At 29.6% G+C, this 26487-nt stretch overlaps 1 protein-coding gene across 3 annotated transcripts in view; it reads right to left on the bottom strand.

Moving 5' to 3' along the window:
• The window catches only part of LOC105833030 (DAZ-associated protein 2), a 54879-nt gene extending 30472 nt beyond the window's left edge, over window positions 1-24407 (bottom strand). The window contains exons 1-2 of one of the 3 annotated variants that reach the window (XM_036286656.1): window positions 24235-24407; window positions 5918-6122 (exon numbers count right to left, since the gene is read on the bottom strand). In XM_036286656.1, coding sequence (XP_036142549.1) covers window positions 5918-5993 — 76 coding nt within the window. In that variant the 5' untranslated portion in view covers window positions 5994-6122; window positions 24235-24407. The remainder of the gene's footprint in view (window positions 1-5917; window positions 6123-24234) is intronic. The other 2 variants (XM_036286654.1, XM_036286657.1) reach the window with 2 other exon arrangements.
• Window positions 24408-26487: the final 2080 nt, after the last annotated feature.

Genomic DNA, 26487 nt, shown 5'->3' with positions numbered 1-26487 from the left:
GTGCCCGCCTGTCGCCCCTGAGGCCTTTTTTGAGCTTTATTACGCCCGGCGTAAACTGCCGGGGCGCAGACGGGCTTCTTTGTAAAAACATTTACAAGGTGATCAACCACTCTTCTCATATGAAGGCCATCTACTCAATCTCTGCATTTATTTATTTTTAAATTACTTGTCCATAAACACACGCAATGCTTTCCAATTATTTAGAAATGATTTAAAAATTTATTTCCAAAAATAAAGAAAAATTCTTAAAAATGTAAATCCTTTTCATGAATAAAAAAATTTCCATAATAGGATTCGAACAATTTTTTAATAAAAACCAAGAGCTTTAATATATTTATGGTGTAATTCTGATCATTTCCACAAATATTTTTTAAGAGATAACATTTAAAAAACTGATAAAAAAACAATTCTTATTAACTGAGGATAATTTCAGTTGTTACATTAGATTTTTTCCGAGAGGTTGATCATCTTGGACCATACTCACTCGAGGATCCATCAAGATCGCTAATATTATAGATCGTCCACACAACTGGATCCACGATCAAGGAGTTAAAACGAATCACACTCGAGAATAATTCAATAAATAAATGTCCTCGAAAGAATTCGTGTATTATCTAAATTTTAATGTTCCTTAAAAATTTCTGAATTTGTGTTAGTCAAAACTTAACTCTCTGCACTCGTGGAAAATTCAAGCAATTATTCTCGAACAATAATTCGTCATTGAGCAACCTTTACTTCTAGAACTAAGATTTAATACGAAACCGATCTCAAAGCAAATAGCGTTACGCAATCAAGGTAGAAGCCAAATACATTCGTCTAAAAGGTCGAGCCTAAGGGATCTACGTAAGTAAGATATCATTCAAATATATATAATTTAATTAAGATTATTAACATCTTGGGTTCTTGCAATAAACAGATTCTTTAATATAAGGATATGTGGATGTTACTTTAATTGATATATTTTGTAATCCAGAATGCTTCATATACGTAAAATTTGAAATAATTCAATATTCGTAAGTTTTAAGTTTTGAATTTTGTCGTTAAAAATTTTGTTGCTTAAAACGCTTGAGAACTTTAGTCAATTGTCACAAATAACTTAAAGACATCTTTTAAATATACGAAAACAACATGTAGTTTGCAAATTTGAAATCTATATCAGAATTCAAACTTGGATTTCAATTAACATTTTTGGACAGCATCTTTGAAAATGTTTGATCTGCAATTATCCAAAATATCAACAATCTATCCATTCGTTTCAATTCATCAATGGTTAACCATATCGCTAATTAACCAAAATGATCAAATGGACAATCCCGAGGCTCGACCGTTTCAAAAAACAAAAAAACGACAAAAACAGAGCTAAAATAAAGCCAGGAGGTAAGAAGGATAACGGTTGCTCCAAAAAAGTGATGTTAAAACAAGCCCAAGTAATTAAAAAACTCGCGATATGAAAACGACAATCCGTCTTAACATCATTATTATCATCGTGTCTTCGTCGTCGTCGCTATCCTCATCATCGCCAACGATGACGAGACGCGATTTCACAAATCGAGAAGAAGAGTCTCTATCTCTTTCTCTTTTTTTTCTTTTTTTTGGGCGGTGAATGTGTAATTTATACAATGAGTATAGTGGTACAATGATTATGTATATATATAATATATATATATAATATTTATATATGCATATATAGCCGTGGACTATATATGCACATATCGGGCTCCACACATTCAAAAAGTCGTGACAAGACTCAGCAAACCACAAATTTCTGCAAATATCCAGAGATAAAGGTTAAACATGATTAAAAGTTCCTCGGAATCGTGTGTAAATAATATTGGCGACCGGCCGCATCACGATGCCGCGAGACGTTCGGCCGCCCATTTCTTTTTCTAATCCTTTTAATTATCTAAACCGCGCCATGCGCTACGCACCGCCGCCATCGGGAGGCCAATTATCCTTCTAAATGCTTTCATGTCAACATGATGTTGAAATATATGCGACGTCTTGGGGAGAGAAAAAAATATATTTAATGTACGAAAAATGTGTATTTAAAATTTGGATTAAATTATGAAAAAATTTTCATTTTTTCTGTGATTATAATCCTCTGTAATTTCATTTCTTTGAGTAATTTTAAACAAGGAAATAATATTCTCAAAAAATATTTGTCGAAATTGTTGGGAAATAATAAAGTATATAACTGTTTAAAAGATATTTAAACAAATTTTTTTAATTACAAAGAAAATTTTTAAACAAGGGAATAAAAGAGGATTTTCTGTCCTTCGGACGTCGTGCGCGCGATTGCGTTGGTGCTGCATAGATATGTTGTACTCTAACATAAATGTCAGCCCATATCAAATTGTTTATAATATGATCAAAGGCCGATCGAATTGGCAGAGACGAGCGGTCCAACGCGACTCTAGTCACGGCCATTTCTGCCGTAATCTCACAAGAATTTTTAACAATTGTAAATGCAATATTTTATTTTTGTTAATATATAAAATTTACAAACGCTAGCATTAGGTAAGCCTCAAAATTTCTCAAAATCTAGGAATATAGAGAATCAGAAAAATCAGTTACAAGAAATAAAAAAAATTTGAAAATAAAAGAATCTAAAATAAACTAAAAATTCAAAGATTTTCAAAATCCAATGATTTAAAGAGAAATAAATCGTAAATAACAAAGATAGCCCATAAAAAAATTTAGATCAGATTCTTAGTACACACGTTTCTGGATTAAATCATTAAGATTAAAAATCACGTTACTTCTCGATTTTTTCACTCTATATTTTATCAATCTACATGAAAATTTCAAAACAAACCGCTTTGTACATAGCGTTTTAATTTATTTAGGAATTTGCGCGCGTTTTGGATACCGATCTATCCGCGTATTCGTGCCACCTCTGAGAAGTAACAATTTAAGTGTCTATGTGTCACGGTGCAAACAATCATTGAATCAATCACAACCGATTGTAATATTAATGCTAGTACGGCTTAATGGTAAAAGTCTCTATCACTCTTTATTTTCTCTCGTTCATACACATACACGCACACACAAACACACTCTTTCACTTCTTCGATTAGTCCCAATGAGCAGTTCGACATTATTCAGAACCAAATACTCCACTTTTTCTTTTTTTTTTCTTTCAATTATCTTTGCTTTAGCCAACTCATATTAAACAACCGACAAATAATATTTATATTCATTGTTATTTTGTCAGATAAGATTTATCGAAATGCTTCTGTGGACAACAAGACGCGTTCTCAAGACGAGTGCAGTTACCGAAAGTATGACAGCGACATGCAGACTAGAAATGTAACAATGTTAATACAAAATTTGCAAAATAAAAATTTAAAGTAAAATTGTATTAATTATAGTAAAAAATAATTGATACTGAATATCTGTATAACTTCAACAGAATATAAAAAAATGGATATATCTCTTTTTAAAATATCTTTCTATCAATAAACATTGTCAAAAAAATTTTAAACAAAGAATACTTCTGGAAATATGCAAAAAATAAAGATGCAAAAAAATGACAAAAGGTAAACATCTTTGCGTTTTCTGTCTGTCGATGCAAAAGATCGCCCTTTCGCTTTCGATAATTCCTCTCTCGTCGACGAGAACGCTCTTATCAACCAGCGTATCAACGAATGCTATTTCGCTTAAGCTCACTATTAACAGTGTACACGATTACAAATCCTGTCAATCATGCGCATGCAGTGATCGCCGAAAAACCTCGCCGCAGTTGATCGGTGAATCAATTTAAAGCAAATACTAATCTTATACAAAAAAAGGAACACGTAATTATTGTGATATAAAATATGATTTTTCGCGACAAATGTGTCGTGAAAATAAATCAAATATCGTCTGAAATGCAAACGAGTCTTTCGGGGCGACACTGAGATATCTACGAAACTATGGTGATCACACAACAATATACAACAATTAAAAAATGATGACACCAACAACTTGCCCGATCCCCCCTCCGGATCGGTCTCGCTAACAAAGCATCGAGGTGCATCCCGAAGGGGAATCGAACGTAAGATGAGGTAACAATGTCCATAGCTAAATCGTGAGAACCGATTCAAAAACAGCATATCAAAAGGAAAAAAAGCATGCACGATTAGAAACAACGATGATGGGATCACACGATCGTTTTTCCCTTCGGATTTTTTTTTAAATCTGCCTCACCTCTTTGTCTGGATGTGGACGATCACGTCTTCCCATCATCGAAGAAAAAAAAACGTTCTTTTAAGCATGCGAGCGATACGAAGTAAACAATTCGTAGAAAGATTAAAGCTTATACTTGCACGGAGGCTTAATGAAGAATGCTAAGAGTAAAACGCAATTTCACTTTGAATTTTCTCGCTGCACGGCTGCTTTATCCTCTCGCTCTCTTTTTTTTTCTCTTTGTTCCGAAGTCAGCTACGCGAAGACCGCGAGTTTGCAGCGCGACGATGGGCGTGAGATTACGTTTCGTGATTCATCGCTTCTTTCACTACAATGTTCAAAGTCAAAGACTACTTTCAAGCTACCAAAGAAACCAATCTAAAGTTTTTACGATTACATTTATAAAAAAAACAAAAAAAAAACAAAAAACAAAAACGTCAAGCTATATCTGACTCTTATATCACGTCTACGACATGCAACCGCTACCACAAATTTCCTCCTTTAAGTCGATTAACGCTTTTCTTATTTCTAGTTTTCCTCAAATTTTAGTACTGTCAGCTTTTTGTAGCTTTACAATACTCGGGAAACTAGTGGCGCAGTTTCAAAGCAACACATGCAATATTTGTTAAAAGTGAGCTAACGAATTCTTAAGAAGATAAAAGTATATGTCGAGCTTAATTACAGCATTCGTGTACACTCGTGAGGCTCGCCGTGCATGCGCACACGCGTAATCCGTTACAAATTATTTTATTATTTTGAAAGAATTCTCAATTTAGATAAATTAATAAATCAAGTAAAATCGCTTACTGACCTGTTCATATATTAAAAGGCCAGCCAAGTATGCACATATAACACAGAAGGATTGCAGTAAATGGTAAAATATCCGCCGTTAGAAATATTACAATGCAACATTGCAGTAATATTACAATATGTTTCAATATTTCTGATAATATTTCAGATTATGTTAATACATTTTAGCACATAAATTTCAGGAATACATGCTAAGTTTAACACAAAACAAAAAAATTTACTGTCAAAATGCAACTTATATATTTTTGCTTTCATATTCAATTTTATTCAAACTTGTCTCTTCCAGGAAATTATTTCATTGTAAGTGAAAAATTTCACAATACTACGTCTTTTATTTTATCTAATGTGGTTTTTAATAATGAAAAATAGCTTTGTTGCGTGTATCTAGTGGCAATGACACATACTGCTAACTAATAAAGCAAAGAGAATTTTCTTTTTCACAATATTTTTGAAATAATATTACTGCAACATTTTCGAAATAATAATACAAAAAAATGTTTGCAATATCTACAATATTACAAAATAATGTTGCAATGTCGCAGATTATTATAATATTATTACACTATTGTTTTTGCAAGTTTCTGTGCTATATAGGTAAGAAGAGATTAAAATTAGTATAATTAATCATTATTAGAGTTAAGCTTAATAATTAGTCTTCTTAGTTATATTCTTCATACATTAATTAATACACAAGTTTATTAATTGACAATTTGCGATTTACGGAAAAAAATGTTCAGACTTTTTCGTCTCAATTAATTCTATCTGATAAAGATTGGATATTAAATATTACACAAGAACGGATAGCAAATGTGCGCACGTGCACAAGCATGGCAGGCGTAATATAATGAAGAAAAAAGTTAAAGAATAAAAGTATCAAGCAATCAGCCAGTATCACAAAATTCCAGTACGAAATATTAGTACACCCATATCAATATCTTACGGTTATATTGATTTGGATATATAGCGACCTGCGCCTCCGATTTCCAAAAGCGCCCGGCCGAACAGCGCGAACGCATTACGTGACGTCCACGGCCACAATAGTGAAAATAAATTCAAATTCCATGCGTGTGCTCTCTCTTGTCAAATTCTTAGAGTACCTTTCGTGCAAAATTGCATTTTGTCCACTTTTGTCGCGTTTGTCATTTCTGAAATGAAAAACTAAAAATATAATCACTAGATCGATCGCTGAAGAGATTCGAAAAATTAACGGGTCTTTTCTCGAATATTTTTGATAACGTGACAAACTTCAGAGCATAAACGTGGCCGCGTCCAAAGTCACGTAATCCATGATTTAAAAAGCATTTTTACTAAAATTTTTACTAAAATCGGAAGACGTCTGGTGCATTCTATATTTTTATGTTTGTTGAGCCTGATGAAAGGTTAGTGATCGCTTTAAAAAATTTCTATTTTAGAAGATTATCTCAGATTTTTTAATAAAAGTTTTTAAAGATCTAAAAATGGAATCTTTTAAATATCATGGTTTTTCATTACGAGATATTATATATCCGTTAATTTTAAAAAATGCTTGATGCGCAAAAGTAATAGTTTTTCTACAAATGTACATAAAACGAGATTTTACTGTGATTACTTTATCCTTACGGGAATAATTTATTGCTGCTACATGCCAAAGTAGATAACAAACGACAACTAGAAGCAATCAATGTCCTTACATTAGCTTCAACATAACAGAGGTAGTATACATATTTATATATAATATATATATTTATGTGTGTATACGTAATATATGTTGGTATATAAACACGTAGTGAGTTAAGGTAATATATAGAGTAAGGTGAGGTTAGATACGTGGCTTAGGCTGCGCCGATCTCCGGAGCTCCACCTACTGACTGGGATCAAATCGTCTTTGTAATGGTCCGCTGCAAACATATTGACAGCCAAACTGTAGGCACTATCCCTCCGCTCAGCTGCTACACCGCCATAGGTATAAACGGTAGCAGACTCTCAGCAATATATAATATCATCTTCACATTACCAATAATTATCATTATGGTAAGGAGCGCATGTCAGCTCTCCACTTACAGGCTAAAGTTTTATGTATATTCCTTACGATACTGCACTCTACATAGAAGCGCAGCGCCTGCTTTGGGAATAGACCAGACTCGGTAATGAAACGCACCGTCGAGGTATTTTTACGGACACTTACATGAAAGAGTAATCTTTGCCAAAGCTATTCCAGAGATGTTTCAAATTCACGTCTCGACGTGCGGGAGGAAAACGAAAACGTAACATCCGGAACGTAACATCTGGAATAGCTTCAGCAAACGAACAGACGCTCAAGTGATCACGGTCACCTCGATACCAGTGTCTGTCCAATCGTTATTGATAACGGAACTATTTGGCAAATTATGACTCTTAAACTTAGGATCTTTTAAATCATACATCTCACACGACGTTTGCGCATTCTCCCTTTTTTATAATCAGCCCCTATATCTGTAAGAATATGACTGAGTAATACAAATTAATGGCTTCCAGAGTTTCATTTATTAAGAATGCAAACGCGAACAAAAAAAAAGATCTTTGTACCCTTGGAATATTTGTTGAATAGTTGAATTCAATTAACATATTTTGATTCTTGATGTATGTGTATACATTTATATACATATACTATTTTGCAAAAAAATACAATGTGTAATGGAGTTAAGATTTATTGTATTAATATAATCTGTATGAGCTACATTATATACAGCTTTGACCAAAAATATTAAGCACTTTCATTTTTCCATTTTTCTGGAATTTCTTTATCTGTACTATTGAATCATCCTTTCAAGAACTCTTTACTTATCTATATAATAACAATAATCAGTAGCAAAAATATTGTAGATAAAAATAATAATATTTTCGGCCAAAGCAGTATGTATGTATGAATATGTAGGCGTGTGTGTGTGTGTGTGTGTGTGTGTGTGTGTGTGTGTGTGTGTGTGTGTGTGTGTGTGTGTGCGTGCGTGTGTGATGTACGTGTGCGCGCGCGTGTGCATATGTTTATTAGATCAATGTCTAAATATGAAATAGGGATAATTCAGAACAAGTGTAATACATTTTGACAAATTGTTTGGGAGATCATTCTAAAAAGTGTTATATAAAGATAAGTTCTATTCTCTCTTTCAATATTTACATATAGTATAACAATAGTAAAATTTTACTATTGTAGTAAAATCACATACTTGGTAGAATGACCTTTAAAATAAAATTTAAAAAATATGCACTTATTTAAGAAATATAATCAAAAGCAATTTTGGTTAAAATTAAGATATTAGAGAATTCAGAAAATCAGGGGAAATAGAGGCTAACTTTAATAAATTAGTTAAATATTCTTTTTCAGGTTAAAACTATTATTCACATAAGAAACGTCATAAGTCAGTATCTATGTTTTCCATATATTTATACTTTGTAAAATATATTCAATAATGAATTACTTTAGCATATTGGAATTCAATGTTACCAAGTTTTCTTTTATTATAAATTGTATATTTTTCGATAATAAAGTTAAATCATTTTCTTACAATCCGTTATTTTTTCTAAAAATTATAATTCTTAATATAATATTTGTTGTTATAAAAATAATATTTAACTTAAACACAAATTAGTTTCAAGAATAAACAAAAAATATTATAGTAATTCTTAAAAATATAACTTTTGAGACCCAATATACATATTTATGTACATTCAGATCTTGAAATCTTCCCAAATGTTATGTCGATCCAAGTATGTTTATCAATATAACACTCTTAATCCATCTTAGAAAGAAGATAAGGCAACCCGAAAATTCAGAAAATTAAAAAAAAATTGTGTGCGAGTTCTTTCCTTAAAAAAGGGGGGGGGGATAGAGAAGACAATATTTTGTTAACCCTAATCCTACACACTATCAAATAATTCGTATTCTACACAAAGAGTGTAATACACCCCAGCCCTTTAAAATGGTTATTACTCATATATTATCAAACATTTTGGCTAAAAAAAATTTTTTAACATTCTTTAAACTTTTAAAAATAATGTCCAAAAGTTATTTGGGGCAATTTAAACTTTAAAACAAAAAAAATTCATAAAGCTAAACAAAAAACTAAGTCTAAAACTAGAGCCAAAAACAAATGCGGTTTATTCTATCCTAAGTGTAAGATTAGGGTTAAACAAAAAATTAAAAAAAATGTTTTATAACTTTAAAGTATTCTTAAAACAGTTTAACTTTTATTTTTAAAATGTTTTACTTTGTAAAAATGTTTTTTTTTATAGTTTCAAAGATATTTATCTGGAAAAGAAAAAAACGATTTTTTGGAAAGGGTGATTTACTCCTTAAAGTGTAATTTTGCAAAAATAAAAAATAGTTAGAAAGGAACTACTCGCACATAATTTTTCAAAATTTTCTGAATTTTCGGATTGCCTGGCTTCCTTTATTAATGAGATAGAATTAGATTCTCTATTTTAGCTAAAAAAACAATTCTTATTAAACAAGCTACTTGCGATCGTTTGCAAAGTAAATTTACTGACAATTTCGTCTAATGACAAAAATTTTCCACTTTATTATTTATAAAAATAGGGAAGTGAATAATAACTTTTTATTTTCTAATTTAAATCTTCTTAAACTATATAAGATTAGCTCTTAATCATTCTCTTCATCATTAGCATAATTATACAAAATATTATACAAAATATTAAAATAATAATTTACTGACAGATATAAACAAGAATGTATATAATTATTATATATTTAAAAATATATTTCTTAACAATTAATTTATTCGACTCATAACATTCTTCATCAGAAGTATCCTTTAAGTCTGTATTATAAAAAAATTTATTCAAACAAAATTGAACCTTAGGCCTTAAAAAGTTAAGAAATTATATACGACTAGGGTATGAAAAAATCGAAGAAAAAAGAAAATTATAACCCAAAAATCAATGTAATTCAATATAAACATTAAAAAATTTATATTATTGACAATTTAACCTAAATCTTCAAAAAATCGTTTTTTTAATATTTCAGAAGAATATGACCAATGTATCTCAAAAATCAATTAACCAATTAAGCTAAAATTTTGCTTAAATATTCTATATATAATTATCAAGTTTTTGTTATAGAATTTTTATTGTAAAAACTATGTTTTTATTGTAAAGACATGTACTCAAAAAATAGATAGAAATAGAAAGAAATATGTGTTGAAGCCCTATCCTATCTTTATCTATAGACATGTGCGGGAGAGAAGGAGGCAGTCATTGATTGATGAAATAGGAGAATAATGGGAAATGAAGCAAATAAAAGAGATGGAGCAATATTAATGCAGAACCAATTTCCATCGTAAGTTGACTTTTTTATAAGGTTATTAAATATCAATATATCGTGAGAAAACATCCTAGTAATCGATTTAAAATTTAAGCCTACTACTAGAGTGTTTTCTTATCCATAAATCCTGGATTTAAACTTTAAAACTCCTGCAAATCTCCAGGAATCTCCTGCAAATGTTCTACGCCATTAAAAAAATGTGTTTTATTGTTATATTATCCATTTATAATAGAAACAGTATGCTATTACTATAGATTAAAAATTCTCTTTGTTTTTATCGGATATACTCTATTCAATTATAGATTTCTCCAACTATAATAAATTTTTTTAAATATCTCAGTAAGCGACATTGATCAAACACACATTGATTGTTTTTAAAATGTTAATTTTAGATAAATTTTCTAAACATTGTAAATTAATGTTTCATAAATATTTTTTAAATATTACTTAATAATATTGCTTTCCTAATATTAATAAAATATTTCATAAACATTTATTAAATGTTTTTAAATGTTATTAAATGTTATGTCATAACATTTTAAATGTTATTAAATGTCATAAATATTTCAAAAATATTACCTAATAATATTGTTGTCCTAATACTACTATAATATTTTAAAAACATTTATCAATGTTTTTTAAATGTTATTAAACGTTATAACATAATTTTATAAATATTTATCATTAAAATATTTAATAACATTTAAATATTTCTAGGTAATTTTAAACATATAAATTAAAATACTTTTTATGTGTTTATAATGCAAGTTATGTTATCATATAAATTATTAAATTTTTATATTTTGCTTGTACATATTTATTTTGTGTTATATATGCATATATAGATCGAAATAATAACATCTTTGCGCGTTTTTGTAAATATAATTTTGGTTCTTTAAGCGTGATCCACTTGATCACAAAGGGCTTTCAATACCGGGATTCCGTAATACCGTGATCCCGGTTGAATTGAGACTCTTTTAATACCGTTATTATCTGACCAATACCGGAATTACAGTATTATAAAAAATGTAACAAAGATTCGAATTTACGCACGCTTCTTTGCCATGTTACTGTGACGATGCAACTAGGGCTGCGTTACGTAAAGGTCCTTGCACAATACCAGGCAACAGGCAATAGAAACAAGACATTAAAAAAAGAGAGAAAAAGAAGATTCTTTCTTTTTCATTATTTCTGTTCTTATTGCTTGTTGCCTAGCTTTGTGCAATGGCTTAAGGCTGGAAACCTATAGATGGAAATTAACAACAGAACGGAATGACACGATCACAGAATCGTTCTGATAGAGCTCTTTTAAACATTCCATCGAAGCGGTCCCGTGATTGGTCGTGTCATTCCATTCCGTTGTCAATTTCCGTCCATGGGACTCTAACCTAAAAGCGCATATACGAAAAATTAAAAAGTGATTGATAAAAAATACGTATTTAATTTTATTTAATTAACATCTCAATTTAGGCACCCTTTCCATACCGGAATTCTAGAACCCGGCATTGGACAGATTAAATCCGGTATTAGTACCGATATTGAAAAAGTTCGGTATTTGAAAGCCCTAGCTACAAACGCTTCGAAACATTCTATGATTGGCCAATTCGTAAAATTCTTTGTTCTGATTGGTCACTCAAATGCTTCAAAGCATTTGTAGCGTCAAGTGGATCACACCCTTTGTCTTCGGTCGGAATCTGTTTGCCTGTTGAATATCGCCTACTAATCATGTGTTTGTCATATGTTTTGTGTTGTAACCTTGTAACGTTAGAGGAAAGAAGGCCGTTGTGGACTAGATGTGGGATTATGGAATTCGCGATATCTCATATACTTTATGTTGAGTTCTGGGGATAACTGTCCAAATTATTTTTTTAATATACTGTTTAGACGTTATAATATGACCACTGGTCATTAGTGTTTAATTTGTTGTTATAAAAGCTGCATTTCAACATCGCAAGTAGCCGAAAATTCTATAGGTGTCTATTTTTTACCTCATTTTGAGAAATATAATAGAGTATCAATTTTTTAACATTAGTGTCATTTAAGAGGATGCTAAACTGCCCATCAAACTTGATTGAGGTCGATAATGCAGAGTCATTATCTTTGTTCATATAAAAATTTGCTTTAAAATACAAGTTATATTTATGTAATCAAAAATTTGTTTCATTTAAGGGCTTTTATTATATAAATATTTTTTTTTTACGGCTTGTAATCGTAATTTGACGATTATAGTCTTATTCCCCAATCTATTCCAAACCCGGGAACACCATTCATTTGTACGTATAAGCTATATAACTTGTATTTTGAAGCAAATATTTTTATAAACAAATAAACTTTAAAAAATGTTTTGCATTTTTGGTTTTTATCTAATCGTCCCTGGGCTTATTTGTGTACGTACTTTAAAAGTGTAAAAGGATTATTAATTCTGTAAATTCAATTCGAAACTAAATGGTTGAACAGAATGTCGGTAAAACAGACGGCTTTAGCATCCTCTTAAAGAGATTAAATAAAATTTTCAAATGACGTAATTAAATTTAATGTTTGACATAATGTGTGCATGCATTTGACATGTAAAATTATACTGCTTGCGTTCAGGGTTATGACACTTGCAAGATTATTGCAAATTTGAGTCCCATAATCTCTTCTCTCGTAAAATTTTTTACAATATTTTTACGATACTAAGCTAATATTGTTTGTTATACTTTTATAATATTTTTATAATACGCAAAGTCGCAAGAGCCACATATTTTTATATTTATACTTTCGATACTTTTGTGTGATACTATGTACAAGATATTGATACTGTTGTGATATTCATGCGTAAGATGCCAAAAAGCATTAATTGTTAATTTTTTAGAAATAAAAATGATTTTGAGAATATTCTTTGGTTCCATATCCTCCTGCAGGTTTCATAACCGCACTTTTCCCCCTTTTCAGTAAATTGTTAATTTTATTCATTATGTATATCCGAAGAACTTCTTATAACATGATTGATAGAACTCTGTAGGTAACAAACCTGTACCAACAAAAATCATGTCACAAATTTTTACTGGATTATTTAAATAAAACAAAATGGTTCATAATCCCCTTCTCTCCTCTATATAATTAATAATTTACATTAACTTTGTTATTAATTTAATGTTATGACCCCCTGGCGGATAAAATTTCTATAAATATCTAAAAATATTTACTAAAAGTAGGATTTTTTGTTTTATATAAAAATTTTTTGTTGAAATTTTCAAAAAAATAACCACAAATTATTATTTTCTATTAATATTTTATAATTATATATTTTAACTTTATCAAAAAGACAGACCAAAAACATGTTTTTATAAGTTATTCTACATGTTATTTCATATGTAAAAATCAGTAAAAAATTGTAATTTATATATTTATTTTTAATTATAAAAATATATTTATAAATACATATTTTTTTATAAAGTAAAAGAATATAGGGATTGAGAACTAGCCCATTAAAAAAAAAATTAATTACAAGTTTCATCCTTCTGACATCTATTAAACTGATCTAAAACAAATATGTATTCATGAGCATCAAGTGTTCATGGATCATTACGAAGAATTAGGTTGCGTAGTCTTCGAAGTCAAGCAACGTTGGTTTATTCGGTGGTTCGACGGTGGTTCATAGTTGGATGGGTAACTGTTTTTCTGATCGTAAAAGTTAGCAATGTCAAATCCGATTATGGTGGAATAACCGTGCTTGTTGAAGAAATTTAATTTTTTTCTTACATTATAATTATATTATTTCAACATTTTCACAATGTTATTTTAACATTGTTGCAATGTTAAAAAATATAAATGCGATATTATTTGCAACAACATTACAAATGTTATTTCAACATTGCAAAAATCTCCAAATTGAAGCCAAAGTTTGTTCATAATAATGTTGTATACAAGATTAAACTACATACTTGGACACGTTACTATGTTAGTAAATAATATTATATTAACGTTGCAGCAATGATTGTTTGCTTACTGGGATGTATCTCTTCTAAATATTTTATTATTTTCGTACTTTGAGAACATAAATTTAAATATTTATTAATTCTCTAAGCCCAGGTTTTTTTGTAAATGTTACTTAAAACAATTCTATCGGTAAAATTCCAAACTTAAATCAAATTATAGTATATTTTAATGTATTTAAATGCAAGAAACATAAATATACTACTATAAAGTTAAATATTTTTAAAATTAAAAAAGTTCAATATTAAAAAAAATTATTTTACAAAATTCCAACAAGTATCATATCGTAATGTATTATGTTAAATCTGAACCAAATAAATTGTTCAAGAAATTGTTTAATTTTAATATAAAGATTTATATTGTATTTAAGAAAAGCTTTATTCTTTTAGCAGTATTTTTTCAAGTTAACTTTAACCTATTATATCAGGATATGGCGTATCCAATGCGATTTTTTACATTTTTATCTTTTTTTATAATTTGAGCACCTAAATTAGTTTAAAAAAAAAAAACTTTAGCTTTCCGTGAGCACTAAGCCTCTAGAAATAATTCCGTGGACAATAAGCCTAAATACGATAGTAAAAATAATTTTTTGCATTATTTTCAATGTAAGTGTGCAAATGTTTAAAAAGAAATATTTAATCCCATGTAAAGTTTAAACATAAAAATTTGAGAATTTTTAGTCAAAATAGTCATTTTTTACCAATTTTTTTACAATTCTAATTATATAAAAATAAAATAATTGTTTTATCTGTTTCGATTTTATTACAAAGTATTGATAAAAAAAATTAAAAAATGTTTTTCAAAGATATAGCATAACAAAATTGCCGGATTCCACAGAGACTGGTGCTTTTGTCAATTTATGTTCTTTATTGAAAAAACTTCTATAGTAAGCTTTAATAGACAGCATTGTCTCTAAATATGAGAATATATTCCAATAAAACAGAGAGAAGATTATGAATCATCCTTCCTATCATTTTATTTTATTTAAATAATTTAACAAATATTTATGCGACATAATTCTTGTCAGTACAAGCTTGCTACCTATATAGCATCTACCAAATTATATGCATCATGTTATAATCAGAAGTTCTTTGGATATATAATAAACATAACTAACAATTTATTAAAAAAGGAAAAAGATTGCACTTATGGAACATGTGAGGGGGGAGGGTATAGAACACTATTAATAAATATTCCCAAAATTATTTTTATTTCTAACAAATAAAAAAACTAACGTTCTTTGGTGGATTTTGCACATTAATATTACAAAAGTATCAATATCTTGTACATAGTATCACACAAAAAAGTATCAAAAATATATATTAAAAAATCTTTAGTTCTTTCAACTTTACGCATTGTAAAAGTATTATAAAAGTATTATAATAAAAGATATTTTAGCTATAAAGTGTCATAAAAAGTATAACCAAATTACGAGAAGATTATGGAACTTACAATCAGACTTACGACAGTCGTAAGTGGTTCATAACCCTAAATAATACCCAGATAGAAACGCATGCAAAAAAATTTTAGCAGTATTTTAATTTCAAAATGTAATGTACACTGTCATAAATGTAAATCTATTTTTTGAAATCATTGATTCTAAATTTATTTTAACATGCAGCAACCTTTAAAAAATCGATGCCTAAAATATATTTCCGCGTAATTATAGTATTAATAAAAATAATCTCTGCGCAATTAGTGCTGAATACATTTCAGAAATTAATTTTGTAATTGTAGAAACCATTACAGCATCAAATTGTAAAATTATTCAAATCAAATTCATTCTTAAATGAAAATTTCACAAAGAAACATGCATATTATTTCAATATCATTTGTAAATAAATGGACAAAATGTGAAGTTTACAATTATTGCGACTTTTGTAGAAATCGACTGTTCGGCTATTTCTCGAAGCCACCCGAATTCGTCCAAACTTACTCTTTATTTCGCTACCGACGACAATTCGTGTAACGGCATATAGCGATGCTCATTTCAGTTCGTTCTCTTAACCTCTTCAGAACCGGAAGCCTAATATTAAGCTTACAATTAGATTTACCGAAAACACTATTTGTGCTAAAATTGCTTTCCATTATAATATGTGCATTTATTTCGAAATAAATTGATGTTATTTTATATGACATTTTACTGCTATATCTCACAAAGTGCGACATAATTGTTTATACATATTTTTTCAACACATCTTTATTGCAAGTGACGTTAATAATCATTTTAACAATAAACAATAATATAAAGTTCATCTACAGCAAAAAGTAACCGCTTATTTTTTCCGGCCCGAAAGTCTAATATTAGGCGCTGGGACGACGTCATCTTTTTCATAGTTCAACCGACTAATAAAGAAAAAACGTTCTAGCACTAAAACTAAAAAGAATCAGTCCTGTAAAGATTAAACGAGTAATATTGTTGTAAATTTGGCTGTAATTATTTACTTGTATATTTAATTTCTGGGTGCTTTTATTACTTAGCAGATAAGTTATACACATTTTATAACCATTACTAAGGTTGCGTTTTGTTTGATAACTGTTGCACAAACGTTATTCGGTGTTGTTTACTGGATATTGAACAAAAATAAAATGCATCAACATTTACGCTTACGTGAATATATTAACACGTAAATTCTTAATACTGACAGTGTATAGATCAAAAAATGTTCACAAAATCGAACATAACCTAGCTAAAAAAAATATTTAAAATAAAAAAACTATAAAACCTTTTTGTGAAGTGCACATCTCATTGTCAAACACGTTCGGCGTTGCGGCAGTCTTTCGGTAAAGCCGTGACAAAAAATTTATTTCTCAATACAATGTCGCAAACATTACGTAAATAAATTTAAAATTTATTTTTCAATGTCGTAATATACGCGAAGTAATTTCTTTCACAACTTTTTCAATATTTACGACTTATAAATACAAAATTCGTTTTCAGCAAAATATGCGTTTTGTAGAATCATATTGCAACAATTATTGCAAAATTAAGATAAATTAGAAAGATGCAATAATTACACATTTATTTCACAATTTTCCTATTTGATTATAATACGTTAAATACATGCATACATTATGTTAAACGTTAAATTATAACAGACTTGCTAAATACTTCTCTATAACTTTTCGTAATATAAACAGTTTCCCCTCCACATATGAATTAACACTAGCACTTAGTATCGCGGCCCCACAGCAGTGAGAGGTCATGAGACAATTTTGTCCCACTAGTCTTTTGTGCGCATGCGTCAAATACGTCACAGCTACGTCACAAGCCTAGATAGACTCATGTCTCGATACAATGCAGAACGCTTATGTGTGAGGCAACATAGAATTCTTTATGTAATTATTTTTTAAAATAATAAAAAAGAGGCTAATTAGTAACTACAAGATCTTGGTGTAGAAAATACATTCTATGATTATAATCAATAAACGTTTCAATCTGCCATCAGAACATTTCCAATGTTACAAAAAACGGAAGTAGATTACATATTGTTTATTAATCTTAATCATAGTTAGAATATATTTCCTACACCAAGATCTCGTAATGGCTCATTAAGCTCCTTTTCATGATTTTATAATTTTTTATCATTAGAGCCTAACATATTTAATTTTTATTATTTTTATATTATTTATATTATTTATATTATATATATTATATAATTATATTTATTTTATTTTTTAATATTTTTAAATGTTTTTTTTTTCATATTGGGCGTTGCCGAAGAGAAGATATTAATCAATAATTTAGTTTGTTTTAGCTTTAGAAATTCCTCTATGGTTGTTCTTGTATATAGAAAAAATAATATTTTTCTAGTGTTCCTTATTTAATAACATGTATTTAACCCTCTGCCTACACACTGGGTTACGGTAACCCAAGCCGATTTTGAAATGCCCGCTAATTAAAAATATTCAGCAAAGAGACGCTGAAACTGGAGGAGAAAGAGATTAGAACTGTGCTCTACTTACTCTTCTTTGGATGTTGTCAGTGTTTCGAAAACAGAAGTAGGAGCATCAAATGTGTGTGTGGGTTAGAATTACCCAATGTGTAGGGAACAAAAAGTGGAAAAGTTCCAAATTTGAAGTGTAAATAAAAGTTATTCTTTTGTTCATTAAGTATCACATACAGTACTTATATATATTATAATTTATATACATAAATATAAACCAACTATACAGGAGAACACGTAGGCGACGTAACGATTCACCAACGCTTCATAGCAGCATTCCAAATTAACTCATTAAAGCCCATGCTTAACACAGTCGTGATAACGCTAAACTAACTACGGGATTCATAGCATGGATGAAATAGTTACCCGTTTTTCTTTTTGCAAAACTTAATTGTTTAAACAAATTGTTTAAAGTCATTTTTGAAAAATTGAAAGTGCTATTCTATTCTATGTCGAAAAATAAGAAACTTTTGTATTTGTAAATTTTTATCCAAAGCTTTGTTTACGCGTAAAATTGTTATAAATAATTAGCGTATGCAAAGTTAGCTTTTGCTCATGCTTTAAATAATCCTAAAATATGAAAACTAACTGCGAGATTTATAGAATAAGTGAAAAAAAAGGTTACTTGTTTCTTCTTTTTGCAAAATTTAATTGTTTGAACAAATTGTTAAAAAATGTTATATTTTGAAAATTGAAAGTGCTATTCTATTCTATGTCAAAAAATAAGAAACTTTTATATTTGTAATTTTTTGATCCAATGCTATGTTTACGCGTAAAATTGTTATAAACTATTCAAAAATTGCCATATTTTAATTTTTCAAATATAATATTTTTTAACAATTTTTAAGCAATTAAATTTTGCAAAAAAAAAAAACAGGTAAATTTTTTCATCCATGCTATTAATCTCGTAGTTAGTTTCGTGTTATCACGATTATTAAGCATAACTTTAATTGGTTAAAAAATTATTTTCTAATAAGTTTTTTTGTAATAAATCATCTGTATTAAACAATGTTTTTCTAATAAATATTACTATTTCCCTTTATTATTACATGTGTTTGGACTACATTCATTTTTTACTAAATTCGCATCACAAAATATGTATATATGTAAGAGAATAAAAAAACTGACCATACATTCTTAAAATATAACTCATAACTTTCTATTGATACTCGACTTAATTACTTTATCTTCTTTTTTTTTAAATACAGGCATTATAAAAAATAATTTTTTTACAAAAATTTTTCATTGTTTCACTTTTTCCAAATATTTTTTTCTTTTAATTTGATATTTCAACAATCATCATCATAATCCTAAGATTTTTCCTTTCAATTAAAAAAAAGTTGAAATTGATTAAATACATTTGGAAATATAAGTAAACGAAATTTGTGGGTTAGTGTAATGTATGTAAGAATCAGAATCCCACGTGTGTAGGAATCAGAAAAAATATAGTGTAGGTAGACGGTTAATATTACAATAATAATTATATATTTTGTTGTTTAATTTATAACTATTTATAATTTTTAAACACTAATTTTCTACAATTTACCTTACTTGCACAACAAATATTGACATTTATGTTGTAGGTCGGCTACAGATGCAATAAATCAGTAAATTGGATTACTTTTCCTAGTGAGAAATGATGATCAAAATGACATCAAATCGACGTCGAATTGATGCCTTTTCGATGAGATAGTTTGATTCGACATCGATTTAATATCGTTTTGATGAGTCATTTCTCACTGACAAGGAAACCTTGCAAACCCGAAAATTCTGATTTTAATGAAACTTGGCCTAAATGTAGAAGGGGTAAATACATAAATTTAGAAATTTTTTGTTTGGGCTTATAAACGGTTTAAACGATTAAAACTACCCTTCAAAAATTGAGTTTTTGCCTTTTCTGGATATATCTCGTAAACTAAACAAAATATCAAAAGATGTTTTATACAAAAGTTTTACAGCATAAGTGTCTCTATTTAATTATGCTATTCATTTTTTGGAAAAAAAAAACTTAAATAAATAGCATAATTAAATAGAGGTATTTATACTTTAAAACTTTTGTATAAAATATTTTTTGATATCTCGTTTGATTTATGAGATATATTAAGAAAAAGTAAAAATGTCTTTACCTCTGAAGAGTGGTTTCAATTTTTTAAACCGTTTATAATCCCAAACGAAAAATTTCTAAATCCATGTACCCCCTCTTTATGCCAAGTTTCATTAAAATCAGAATTTTCGGGTTCGTGAGGTTCCCTTGTGAGTCATAATTTCACTGTATTATTTTCTCCTCCACAACTACCGTACATTTTATTTTAGTTTTTGCATTTCTTTAAGGATCCTAACAATACCCAATATTTCTGTGACATACATACTTCACTAAAGAGCAAGAGCTGCGCGCGCACACATAAAACCATGTGAGACTTCTTTTACTTGTCTTTTTGTCCCATGACTTCCCATTCCCAATAGTTTCAACACTGCCCTACAGATATTGCAACGCGCTGGTGCATAAAACATTGGTTACTTTTGTGTTGCACTATGTGGAAATTTTTTAAATATTATACTATAATAAATTGCATTAATATTAATATAATCAATAATACTGCATAATTAATAATTAATAATTTTTTAATAAAATAATTATAAGAACCTAAAATAACTCAACCTAATGCATATGCATCAGCAAGAAAAGAGGTGCTATTTTCTAAATTTCCGTTGCCATAGATTTTCTATTTTTATAACCCCTCTAACAGAAATTTATGAAGAGTCTGTATTACTGAATTAGAAAGCCATATTCAAGCTCTTCAAATTAAGCTAAAGTTAAAAAATTAATACCTAATATATTTCTCAAAATAATGTAAAAATATACTCCTAAAACATTTGGCTACTTCTAATATTAAAATGGAGCTTTTATGACAATTAACACAATAAACACTAATAGCCATGTTATAATGTCTAAAGAGTATGTAAAAAAAATTTATAATTTGCACAATTATCACCAGAATTTCAGACAAAATATACAAGATATTAGATTCCATAACCTCATATCTAGTCCATAAAGCCTTCTCTCTTCTAGTTCTTATAAATAAAATAATTTAGTAGTGTACACGGAAAAAAGTTTGGCACTACTGCTGCATCATAGGTGGTAGTGCAGCGCCACCTCGCATTTAGGACTACAGAGTGCCAGTTTTGGGTAACTGGCAGCACTAAGCGCCGGGAGAACTGTTCTCCCCACCCTGATGGGGCAACCACTGCACTTTAAGGTTAGGAATGCTGCGGTGCGAGATTGGGACAGCAGGGCTCCCGATTGGGACAGCAGGGCTCCCAAACTGAGAGAACTGCCGTGCCAAAGAGAAGTACAACAGCGCACTCTCATTTCGTACAGCTGTTACACTAGTTGGTGCTACTGTAGTGCCAAACTTTTTTCCGTGTAGAAGTACAAGATTCTAAGTATTCAAAATAGTAATGCATAAACATTACACAAAATTAACTGGAAAGTAATGACACTTTTTTTAGTAACTGTAATTGTAAACAGTTACATTTCAAAACTAATATAATGATAACTAATTATTTTTTAAGATAAAAAACTGTAACTGGTTATTTCTATAAAGTAACTTTTCCAACTCTGATTATAAGAATTCCATTATAAGAAAAATATAAATAAGTTTTAGGATGTTATAAATATGTAATAATCTAATACTAATAATGTTAATATTTACTGCTTAAGCTATGCAATTTACAAAAAAAATTGTGTAAATTTTATTTTTGCTTTTATTAAAAAATTAGTTTATTAGAAGAAAGCCATAAATGTGTGAACTGAGTTTTTATTTCTTTAATTATTTAAATAGATTTTCTTATTATTATTAATGAAATGTAATGTATGTACTTTCCAAGAAATAAGAACGCGTCACTTTGAAAGACTTATATCAATATTAGCAATTTTCCACTATTATTTAGTTTATAATTCAATTGTAAATGTTCAAAATATGCTTTTTGCATGTATGCTTTGCATATAAATTGTATACATGATATAGTATATTGTTAATATAAATCTCATTCTTTTGTTTTAATCTTTAAAAGATCATTTTCTACAAAGCCTGTGATTTTATTACTGTAACTGTGTTCCAATATACATTACCAGTACTAAAAATTTATAGTTTATATTACATTATATATGTAACATAAACTATATGTGAATTTTGGAACACAGCTTATGATAGCAGCTAAATTTTCGAACTTTTGTAACTACAAAAATATTTTTAATTTACATAATTATATAAAAATAGAACCTATGTTCATACATGTTCACAGTCTATATGACATTTTTTATACAGAATGATTTCTCAAATAATCTCAAAGTTTCACTATATTCATCTCTAAATTATTAAACACAAGAAAGAGAAAAATTTAAAGATCTCTCAATTTAATAATTTAAGACTAATATTCATAGTTTTCTCATTTCAAGATTGTCTTAAGAATATCTTAAGCTTTCATGTGTTGTGACAAGATTGTCAAATATTCTTATGTACAGCTGAATCTACTCTATGTCATCATGAACACTGAGTAAATTGTACTGGGATACCCTATATATATGCTTCTATTATATTTATCTCAATATATATTATTTATATCATAATTTTGAAAATAAAAAACTCAATTTATAATACTTGTTTAATACTATTTTAAACAAAAAAGCCACATTTTTCACTTTATTGCAAAAATATTATAATTGTTTATTTATTTAGAAAAAATTAAACCTACAAAAAATTTTGCAAAAATTATGTATGATAGTAGAAGATATCAAAAATATTCAGTAATTTTTTTAACTGTTTATCTTTATTTGTGTCGTTAAGGACCAATTCAAATAAAAAAAAACTATTCTTTAACTTTACTTCTTCATAATACTTGTCAATTAATACAATAAATAAAAACATTATTAAAACTTGAAGGACAAGTATTAAGAAATTAGAAAATAAAATAGCAGGATTATTATGGTCAAATTGTAAAAACAATAATAAAACTGCTGTAATGTAAATGGTCCATGTATTAACCAGTGCCCTTGTAAATGCTAAATCTTAAATTCAGATGAATACCAGTCAAAGAATTTGTTTCATTTTAATCTAGTTTTATCATAAAAAATTAAAAACATTTTATGAAAATAGTTACAATTCAAGAAGAAATCCAAGAATTTAGACTCCTTATATATGAGAGCATAAAAAGTAAAATATCTAAAACAAACGTTTAAAAATATAAGAATTTATGATAGCAAATAACCAATTCCAAGAACTTAAAAGAATTAGTTATCTCAAAAAGCTTTTTGTGTGAATTTAGATACACAGATTTACAAATTTGAGAATCCAATTTGAGAATCTCTAGAAAAACGTGTATCATAATCAAAACATTTTATAAATGTAAAAGGAATTAAGTAAACGTCATGTATAACATTTCAGAAAATTGAAAACATAAAAATTAGAATTTAAATATTTTGAATACTGGCTGCAATATGGAGAAAAAATTTACAAGAGATCTGAAGAAAGTTCACAAAGAAAATATGAAATGTAAATATGAATGGTTTCTCTTTTATTCTTTTCTTCTCTCTTTCTCCCTCTCTATAAGAGAATAAACTCTTCGGAAGCCATTTTGTATTCCCAGCACGATGCGCGGTATTGATTTGTCCTGTCCATCCGGGCCAGGTATTCGAGCAATCCGTGCCGGCGCCCGGAGCCCAACGCGCGAGGGGCAAGTGACGCCATGCCGCGTCCTAGACCGTTCGTACCAGGATCCGCGTCGACGTCACCTTAGGTAACGACCGATCATCGCGCAAAGTGACAAGTGATGAGGTACGGGTTATCTCAACGAACATAAATGTGTATGTATGAACATATGTACGTGCGCGAGCGCGCGTGCGTATGTGTGTATGGATCGTGTACGTGTGTGAACGCGCGTCTGTACGTATACCTGTATAGGTGCGTGTATCTTTTCTTCTGTCAATGTACATTACACGCAATTAAGTAATAACGCGCGATTATGGTATATAGTTACCTTTCTTGTCGGTCATTATTGCTTAAAGTTTCACAATTTTACTAAAAAAAGAAGTACGTTATTCCTAATTAAATCACCGATTTGAGTCTCGCAACACTGGCCGATGGGAACGGCTATGACACTTGACAGACACTAGCGCCGTTTATTGAGCGTGCTGTGACGGTGCGACGATGTCGTGCGCTGTCTCTTGCGCCATGCCTTTATTGGTCTGCAAATTTGACCAATGAAAGCTCACTTAAAGCCGCGTCGATATGTACATACAATTGGGCTACATTCCAAAACGTCCTTTCCGAGGAAAATTTTACTCGAAATATATAGTGCACGTAACGGGTGCGTTCGGGGAGACGCTATTAGCGCTATCAGCATCAGTTTATCCTTGTTCTACTTTTAATGCGTAATGAAGATGGACTGATGCTGGTAGCGTTAATAGCGTCTCTCCGAACGCACCCAACGTATCTTATATTACATCGAGTAAAATTTTCCTCGGAAAGGACGTTTTGGAATGTAGGTTACTATGGCTACGGTTCACTTGACGCTACAAACGTTTCAAAGCATTCTTTGATTGGTCAATTCGTAAAAATCTTTGTTTCGATTGGTCAATCAAACGCTTCAAAGCATTTGTAGCGTCAAGTGGACCGCAGCCTGCAAGTTTGTTTTTTATTCCTGTACTGCTGCACTAGTGCAATAGTGCAATAGGGAGCGCCCCGATTAACCACGTTGTAGGCCGGTATTCATAGTCAATTCTTATGTTTAAGATCATCTTAAGTACAGTCTTAAGATGCCATCAACCAATCACAGAGCCGTATTAGCATCTTAAGACATTACTTGAGACGATCTTAAAATAAGATTCGACTATGAATACCGACTGTAGAGTTCCTATAAGGAAAATTGTGCCCATAGACCTTATAGATATGGACTGGCAATTCGGCATGGGTAAAGACCCTCACACATGAATTGACATAACCGTAACAGTAAGGTTTCAACCAATCACGTACTTGAATTAGCCGGTTACGGCAGGTTAGGTTATGGTCGCCCAATCCGACGCGTCAAAATCTTACGTTATGGTTATGTCAATTCATGTGTGAGGGCCTTTAAAGACCATAGACTAACGTAGACGGAGCATTACCTATCACTTAGGGCAGTGCTTGAGCCTAGTTGCCCTTTTCGAGCCGATTCCCGAACGCGCCGCCTCCTATGCCCCCACTACCGCGCGCGGCCTTGACGGCCGAGCCGCCGATCTCGCCCGTACGCTTTGTCTCAGGAGCAGCTCTGTATAAGAAATGGTGCCCTGCACCACAAAATTCATTAAAATTACTCTAAGTAAATAATTTTTGTTTTTATAAACAAAAAAGTACTAATTTATTTATTTCTAATTTATTTTATATGTAGTATAACAATATGTAAAAACATAATATATAAATTAGAATTTTGACAATAGTTTAATTTTTACATCACCCGTGAGGTATTATTATTGATGCTTTTTTTTAAGTGGTTTTCTCAGTAGGCCTAATCCACTAAAAGATGAAATATAATATATACCCCTACAGCATGAAATATTGCTGCAACGTTGCAGAAATATTATTTTGCAAGATTGAAATATTGCAGAAAATATTGCTGCAATATTGCAGCAATATTCCTATGTCCGCTCCAAAACAATATTGTGCAATATTTCTGCAATATTTCTGCAATATTTCCCGTAAGATTTCTGTAATATTTCAGCAATATTGCTGCAATATTTCTTGTAAGATTGCTGTAATATTTCTGAAACGTTAATGCGCAATATGAAGGAAATGTTGCAGGTGGTTAAATTAATCAAATAATATGTAAGATGTGTATTATACGAAAAACGGAAAATGAATTTATTGTCATACCGTTACGGCACAATAATTTAAAAAATTATTAATTAAAAAAGTAATTAATTAAATTAACATACACCAACGGATATTGAATATCGTTCCATTCTAGATTTAAGTAAGCATTAAAATGAAGCAAGTCCAGAAAATGCCCATCCTGATCAATTTATACGCTAGAATTACACATGCATGTATGGTTCACACATGTTTAATTGATGTATTATATATATAAGTCAGAGTGAACATCTTCTGGACTTGCTTCACTCAATCTAGTATGGGACGCAACGCTGTCGTGATTACAGAATTTGTTGCACATCTATGTATCTTTTAGCTCTAATCTTACATAAAAATTTAAAATAAAAATATCCTGCTCTATTTTTTTATTTGTCCCTTAAAACTA

Source organism: Monomorium pharaonis, chromosome 5, assembly GCF_013373865.1.
Source record: "Monomorium pharaonis isolate MP-MQ-018 chromosome 5, ASM1337386v2, whole genome shotgun sequence".
Taxonomy (NCBI): domain Eukaryota; kingdom Metazoa; phylum Arthropoda; class Insecta; order Hymenoptera; family Formicidae; genus Monomorium; species Monomorium pharaonis.
This window is presented reverse-complemented; position numbering and strand designations above follow the sequence as displayed.